Here is a 7500-nt window from a genome sequence, read left to right on the forward strand (position 1 = left end):
CACCCACCCACCCGCGAACTCTCCACGTCCCGGCGGTGCCCCTCGTAGCTCCGCCCGTACCACAACAGGCACTTCGCGTCCGCCTCACGCAGGCTGCACGCCATCTGCAGCAGCAGCAGCAGCAGCAGCAGCAGCAGCAGCAGCAGCAGCAGTGAGTGCAGGGCCTCGCAGCACCCCAGCCCGCGACAACTGGGACGCCGCGCCGCCGCCGAACAAAGCGGACTCCGGCGGCGCCGCGAGGCGCAGCTGCCCCCGGCAGCAGCAGCAGCAGCAGCAGCAGCAGCAGCAGCAGCAGCAGCAGCAGCGGCAGCAGCAGCGCGAGCGGCCACGCACAGCAGCAGGGCACCTGCTAACGCGCAAGAAAGAAGCAGAAGGAAGCTGGAAGTGCCACGAAAGGATTTCGAAGGCGAAGACAGCAGCAGCAAAGAAAGAAAGGCAGAAGAGGCGGCAGCCTCACCTCCGACAGCGCGAGGAAAACCGAGCAGCAGCAACAGAGGCAGCAGCAGGTGCAGCAGCAGCAGCAAAAGAAGTTCTTTGGTGAATTAATGCCACAAGAGGAACTGCTGAAAGGCCTTTTTCAAATTCCAGCAGCAGCAGCACGAGACAATCCTCTGGCCGTCTCGAGCAGCAGCCGCCGCCGCTGCTGCCCGGCAGACGCAGCCCTGGACTCTGCGCTCCGCCCCGCGTTCTTCCAACTCCACCCCGGAATTTAATTTAATTTTATTAATTGAATTTATATTTCCAATTTCGAATTCTTTCTTCTTCTCCGCAGCCGCAAATGCGCAAGGCGACCGCTAGAGCAGCGGCGCCGCCGTGGGGTGTACGGACAGCCGAATCCGCGGTGCTCTCCCGCGCCTCTTCCCCATTTTTCCGCCTTTTTTCGAATTTAAAACATTTTTAAAGTGTTTTAATTTGCAAATAATTCATTTAAACCCTTAATTGACGAAAAAAACCCTAAAATTGACCCCTTTTCCCCCGATTGGCATCGCCGCCTGTCTCGGCGCACGCATTACCACCCCCGATCAAAACGCCGCCCCGCTAGGCAGCACCAAACGCGAACCAAAATGCTCTTTTCCGCATTAATAATAATTCATTTTGCATTTAATTATTCCCTAATTAATTACAAATTCAAAAATAATAAATTCGCACTTCGTCGCAGCAGCGCCTGCGCGGCAGCGCTGCGCGGCGCTGCTGCGCACGGTGTACGTACACCTCGCAAGCCCAAGAAGCAGCAGCAACAAAGCACTGCAGCAGCAGCAAAGAACTGCAGCAGCAGCAGCTCAAGCAGCAACTCGAGAGCTAGCTGGCTAGCCACGCAGCTAGCTGGCCAGCAGCCCGCCCTTTGAGGGCTCTGCAGGGCAACACTCGGCCTCGCACGAACTCGAGACCACGCGCAAACCCTAAACCCTAAACCCTAAACCCTCGCAGGGCGCAGCAGCAAGCCCCAACGCATTCAGCAGCAGGTGCTGCCTGCTGCTGCTGCTGCAGCACCCCCAGCAGCCGAAAAGGCACTTTTTTGCGGACTCTGAATTAGCTGCGAAAGGCGCATGCAGCTCTTTGCTGCTCCGACAAACTAGAAAATAACCCTCGAATAAAACAACTAATTGGAGCTTCTAATTGGCATTAATTGCTGCTATTGCTGCTCTGGAGTTGCAAAGAAGTTCAGAAAAACCTCCACTCAAGAATTCGAAAAGAAGTTGCAGCAGCAGCCGCGGGGGCCCGCTGCTGCGGGCGCCCTGGGGCGCGTCAGCTGCTTGCGGTTCGCGGCAGCCCAGTCCCGACGAAGCCTCAAGAAGAAGAATATAATTATTATAATTAAATAATAAAATAATTTAATTATAATAAGGGAGTTGTGATCAGCAGCGCCGCGCGGAGCTGCGCAGACACCGCAGCGGCGGTCACGCGTAGCCGCACTGCTGCAGCAGCTGCTGCTGCTCCTGCGGCAGCGCAAGGGTGGCTTCCTTCGTTGCTGCTGCAGTCGCACGAGCCTCTTCTCTTTTTCTTTTGTAATATTTCAAAGATCTGGCTTTTCTTTTTTCTTCGAGGCGCGCGATCAGCCCGCCCTTGGACCAGCCGACCTGCGCATACACCCCAGCGCCGCGCGCGCGCCGCCGCTTGCGCGCGCCCGATCTTCGCGGAAAGCGCCGATCAAAGTGAAAAATAAACATCAAAATCGATTTAATTTTCAAAATTAACCTTAAAAACATATTTATTTCGCTCACTAGTTCGCTCAACTCCCCCAACCGGCAGAAGTCCCGGCCCGGCCGCAGCCGCATCACCCGCAGCGCCTGCGGCACCACCACCTTCTTCTTCCGCTCGTACTTCACAGGCACTCCTTCATAGACCTGCAGCACACCGCAGCAACACCCACCACCTGCTGCTGCTGCTGCCGCCGCTGCTGCTGCTGCTGCTGCTGCTGCTGCTGCTGCTGCTGCTGCTGCGCACCTCGAGGCGAGAAAGGGCCTTCTTGCCCCGGATTGTCTTGTGGCGAATCATCCCCCGCACTGCGCGCCAGAAGATCCGCGAGGGGGCCCTCATGTGGAAGGGGCCCCTCCTGGGGTTGGAGTTCATGCGCAGCCGCAGGAAGGCCTGGTACTTGAGTTTGTTGCGGTGCAGAGACCCTGCAGCGCAGCAAATAATAACAGCCCCTGCTGCTGCTGCTGCTGCTGCTGCTGCTGCTGCTGCTGCAGCGCAGGCGCGAGACGCTGCTGCTGCTGCTGCTGCTGTTGCTGCTGCAGCGCAGGCGCGAGGCGCTCCTGCTGCTGCCGCGGGAAGCGAAAGCGCGGACCAGAAAGCCACACACACACACAGCAGCAGCAGCAGCAGCAGCAGCAGCAGCAGCAGCAGCAAGGGGCGCACCTGATATGTTAATGTTCTCGCACTTGACGCAGACCACGTGTTGGCCGTTCAAAATCTCCTTCGCCACCACGGAGGCCAGGCGGCCCAGCAAGTGGCCTTGGCAGTTGATGACGACCACCTGCACAGAAAGCGCAAGAGGACTTCTCCGTTTTCCAGAAACCACAGCGGGTTTTGAAACCCTAATTTGGGGTTTTGAAACCCTAAATTAGGGTTTCCAAACCCTCGCAATTCGGGCTGCGTTGAGCCGCCAGCCACGCGCAAACGCCCGCAGTTCAAATAATTCAACTTGCACATTCACATGCAGCAGCACGCAGCGAAGCCCGAAGGCCGTGGCTCGCAGCTGAGGCTTCCCAGACTGCGAAAATAAATAAAAAGATTAAAAAATAGATTTAAAATAATAATTTGAAACAAAAACTCCGAGACAAAGAGGCAGCGTTCAGGAAACAGCCGCGGGAGGTGGCAGCCGCCGCGGCGGAGGTGTGGGCTGATCGGGCGGAAAGCGCGGAGCAGCAGCAGCACAAAGTGGAAAGAAACGCAAAAATGGCATTTAAAAGACTAAAAAGCATTTAATTGGCGAAGTTGAATTCAAAACTGCTGCAGATCGCTGCGGGGAAGAAAGAATTCAAGTTCTCGCGCTGCGGCGCGCAGCCGCAGCCTTCTGCGGTGTACGCGCACCTTCTTGAACGCCATTTTCCCCCGATCTCGAACTGCTGCAGGGAAATGCGCGAAAAATAAGAATTCTTTTTAGTGGCGAAGACCAAATCCCAACAGAAAGCCTCTCTTCTCGCCTGCCACGGCCAGCCTCTGCCACGCAGCCCCAACTCCCCCGCCCCACTCAGACCCCGTGGGCGCTGCTGGCTGCATGCGCTCGAGGCGCCCCCGAGGGAGACTTAGCCAAATTTCCCTTCTTTTTCCTTTTTACTATTTTATAAACTCCACAATAAATATATATATGGCCGCAGTTTGCTTCTCCGTAAGCAGGACCCCAGCCCCGGCGAGCACCTGCGGCCTTGCCAGCCCACTAGGTCTTGCAAGCCAGCTTAGCACTGCTAGCAGCAGCAGCAGCAGCAGCAGCAGCAGCAGCAGCAGCAGCAGCAGAGCCTAGGGGTTCCTAACTGATTCCACTGGCCCCTGTGGCTGCGGCCCTGTGCGCCGCGAGGCAGCACCCCCAAAGAGGAGGCAAAAAGCTCTCTCTTAGGTAGACAAATAGATAAATATTTGTACATTTGTTTATTAGAAATGTAAAATAAATTAAATTATAAATTAATTGGCAAAATTTGAACTCCTAAAGAGCCCATTTGCTCTTTTACAGGACATGCAAATCTCCGGAGATTGTCTGTGGTGTACAGACACCGCATTGGCAGCCAGCCGCCTTCACCTATCTCGGTGCTGCAAAATTGCAAAACCCTAAACCCTAAACCCTAAACCCTAAACCCTAAACCCTAGTTGGCGGTTCTTGTAGAGAACAAGGGCATGCATTGAAAGAAAAAATATTGCTAGGAGTTCTTGCTGCTCCTGAGTGCCCCCTGTGGCTGCGCTGTACAGACACCCCAGCTCCCGGCCAGTGCATGCACTGTTCTTTTCGGGTGTACATACACTTGGGGAGTTCTGCCTGCCCCTTTGCATGCACGAGTGCTCAGAACTGCTGCTGTTTGCATGCATGCAAATCATGGGGCAGAACAACAATAAAGAGTTCTAAACTAATGCATAAGCAAGCCCCCCTTGCTCTCCGCCATTTATAATATATATATATATACATATATTATAAATAATATTTAATAAATAATATATATAATAGCAACAAATCCACTCTTCCCTCCCGCATGCATGCATGCATACATGTACGCATGCATGCATGCATGCATGCACGCATGCATGCATGCATGCATACATGCATGCATGCATGCATGCATACGCGGGCCCCACAGCTGCAAGTTAGAAGAGTTTGGTTGCATGCAGTCTCTTCTTAATGCGGATTCTCCAGAGGGCAGCGCGGCAGCCCGCAGAGCGCCAGAGGCCCCTGAACCAGGGGGCCCCCCTGGGTACAGTTCCCGTACCCTCGGGGGGCCCCTCGGCCTCCCGGGGGCCCCCCGACTCCAAAAAGTACTGCAGCATTTCTTCCGCGCGCTGCAGCAGCCTGCAGGTGTCCAGACACCGCAGCAGCGCCTCTGGGGTGTACAGACACCTCAGCACCGCGCCGCATGCGCAAGTGCGCCCCCCCCGTAGCCCGAAAAAGCCCCACTACCGAACTAGCTAGCTGCCTAGCTAGCTAGCTAGCCACCTAGCTAGCTAGCTGTCTAGCTAGCTAGCTAGCCGCCTGGCTAGCTAGCTGAGTAGTCAGACAGCTGCCCAGCTAGCTAGCTGCCCAGCTAGCTAGCTGCCTAGCTAGCTAGCTGGGCAAGTCGCTAGCTAGTTGAAAGGCTAGTTGGAGAGACGGCTAGCTAGCCAGGCGTCTAGCTAGCTGGGTGGCTGGGCTGCTGACTACAAGAGGGCCAGCTAGCTAGCTAGGTGGCTAAAGCGGTGGCTGGCTAGCTAGCCAGCCGGCTAGCTAGCTAGCCAGCTAGCTAGCTAGCCAGCTAGCTAGCTAGCTGGCTAGCTGTGAGACTAGTCTGTCTAGACAAGAGCCCACCTCAAGTTCCCCCCCGCGCGGCGCTCCACCGTCAGCGCCAGAGGCACCAAAGACCTGCAGACCCAAAACAACACACATGCATGCATGCATGCATGCATGCATGCATGCAGAAACGCATGCATGCATGCATGCATGCATGCATGCAGAAACGCATGCGTGCATGCATGCGTGTACTCACTGAATGTCTCCGAGGCTGAGAGAGCGCAGCAGCACTTGAATGGAAAGCAACTCGTCCTTCTCTGCGCCTCCCCTGCAGCAGCAAATAACCAAAGGGCTGCTGGAGGCAAATAAGCCCCAAAACGCATGCATGCATGCATGCATGCATGCATGCATGCATGCATGCATGCACGCATGCATGCATGCATGCATGCAAATGCATGCAAATACATGCAGATATAAAGTCAGTGCTGCAGCTGGCAGCAAATGCTATTTGGAATAAGGAAGCAGCAAAAAGAGGAAAAGAGAGTGAGACAAAAGGAGACAAAGAGAAAAAAGAAAGAAATAAAAATGAAACAAAAAGAAACAAATGGGAAACAAAAGAGGAGACAAAATGGGAAAAGAAAAGAGAAAAAGAAAGGCCAAAGAGGAGACAAAAGGAGGTGAAAAGAAGACAAAAAGGAAACAAAAAAGATAAAAATAAATTTAAAAAAATAAAATATTTACTCATTTGTTGCATGCATTAAACCTATTTCTCGCAAGGCCTGCACATTGCCCTGGAGGGCCGCTCGGTTGAGCTGTCGATACACCAGACTCATGGGCTGCTGCTGCTGCTGCTGCGGCTGCTGGCTCAGCGGCAGCTGTTGCTGCTGCTGCTGCTGCTGCTGCGCTTGCTGCTGCTCCTGCTGCTGGCTCGCCGTGGGGCTGAGTGGGTCTGCATGCGGGTGCACGGGCTGCTGCTGCTGCTGCTGCTGCTGCTGCTGAGGGCTCTCCAAAGGCGCAGCAGGAGCAGCAGCGGGAGCAGCAGCAGCAGCAGCAGCAGCAGCAGCAGCACCTGGCACTGCTGCAGCGCCAGAGCGCAGCAAAAAGGCGGAATTCCACTGAGCCACTTCAAGGCCGTCTTCTGCTGCTGCCAAATTCAGCAGCAACGCGCCTTCATAGTCCTTGTCGTAGTACAGCTGCAGCGCTGCAAGACACAGCAGCAGCACCAGCAGCAGCAGCAGCAGCAGCAGCCAGGTTAGCGGCAGCAGCAGCAGCAGCAGCAGCCAGGTTAGCAGCAGCAGCAGCACGGCTAGTAGCGGAAACGCGAACAGCAGCAGTAAAGCTAGCAAGCAGGGACAGCAAAGCTAGCAGCAGGAGCAGCAGCAGCAACAGAGCTAGCAGGAGCAGCAGCAGCAACGCTAGGGCCAGCAGCGGCAGCAGCAGCAAAACTAGCAGCAGCAGCAGCAAAACTAGCAGCAGCAGCAGCAGCAGCAAATAAACATCATTGAACATTCAGGTCACAGAGCAGCTCACCTCGCCTGATGCTGTCGCCCCCTATGCCGATCTCTGCTGCTGTCTTATATGCCTGCAAAGCAGCAACCCTAAACCCTAAACCCTAAACCCTAAACCCTAAACCCTAAATCCTAAACCCTAAACCCTGAACCATAAACCCCTAAAGCTAAGCACTTTTCTCACACTTAGAGGCCTGCCTCAGTGGCGGCTGCAGCATGCAGAGCCCTAAACCCTAAACCCTAAACCCTAACCCCTGAGCCCTAAACCCTAAACCCTAAACCCTAAACCCTCACCAGCGCCGCGGCCCTGCACTTGGCTGCTGCGTCGGGGGCCCCCTTTCTTGCTGCTGCTGCTGCTTCGAGGGCCTCCCCTTCCTTCAGCCAGCCCAGGGGATATCCCCCTTCTGCTGCGCGGCTGTAGCAGCTTGCTGCCAGCGTCAGCAGCTGAGGCCACAGCAGCAGCAGCAGCAGCAGCAGCAGCAGCAGCAGCAGCAGCAGGCGAATGGCCTGGGGTTGGGGCTTGTTTAGCCCTTGTGTCTCTTATTTGTTTTTATTTATTTTAATTTATTTTAATTTATTTTA

General features: G+C 55.0%; 3 protein-coding genes across 3 annotated transcripts; 1 reads left to right on the top strand and 2 right to left on the bottom strand.

Moving 5' to 3' along the window:
* Positions 1-92: 92 nt before the first annotated feature.
* ENH_00030010 (hypothetical protein) lies at positions 93-541 on the top strand (the record flags this gene model as incomplete). The annotated part of the gene is made up of 1 exon (XM_013584866.1): positions 93-541. A coding segment is annotated over one exon (449 nt), but the record flags the coding sequence as incomplete, so codon positions are not given.
* Positions 542-1898: 1357 nt separating this feature from the next.
* ENH_00030020 (60S ribosomal protein L13a, putative) lies at positions 1899-3549 on the bottom strand (the record flags this gene model as incomplete). Its single annotated transcript, XM_013584867.1, has 5 exons — positions 1899-2078; positions 2223-2345; positions 2446-2621; positions 2860-2977; positions 3535-3549. 5 exons carry the CDS (start codon positions 3547-3549, stop codon positions 1899-1901), a joined length of 612 nt encoding a protein of 203 aa, XP_013440321.1.
* A 1245-nt stretch (positions 3550-4794) lies between these two features.
* ENH_00030030 (hypothetical protein, conserved) lies at positions 4795-6243 on the bottom strand (the record flags this gene model as incomplete). The annotated part of the gene is made up of 4 exons (XM_013584868.1): positions 4795-4996; positions 5489-5542; positions 5667-5738; positions 6152-6243. 4 exons carry the CDS (start codon positions 6241-6243, stop codon positions 4795-4797), a joined length of 420 nt encoding a protein of 139 aa, XP_013440322.1.
* Between the last annotated feature and the right edge of the window lie 1257 nt (positions 6244-7500).

This window comes from Eimeria necatrix, genomic scaffold (assembly GCF_000499385.1).
Source record: "Eimeria necatrix Houghton genomic scaffold, Enh_scaff219, whole genome shotgun sequence".
Classification (NCBI taxonomy): Eukaryota; Apicomplexa; class Conoidasida; order Eucoccidiorida; family Eimeriidae; genus Eimeria; species Eimeria necatrix.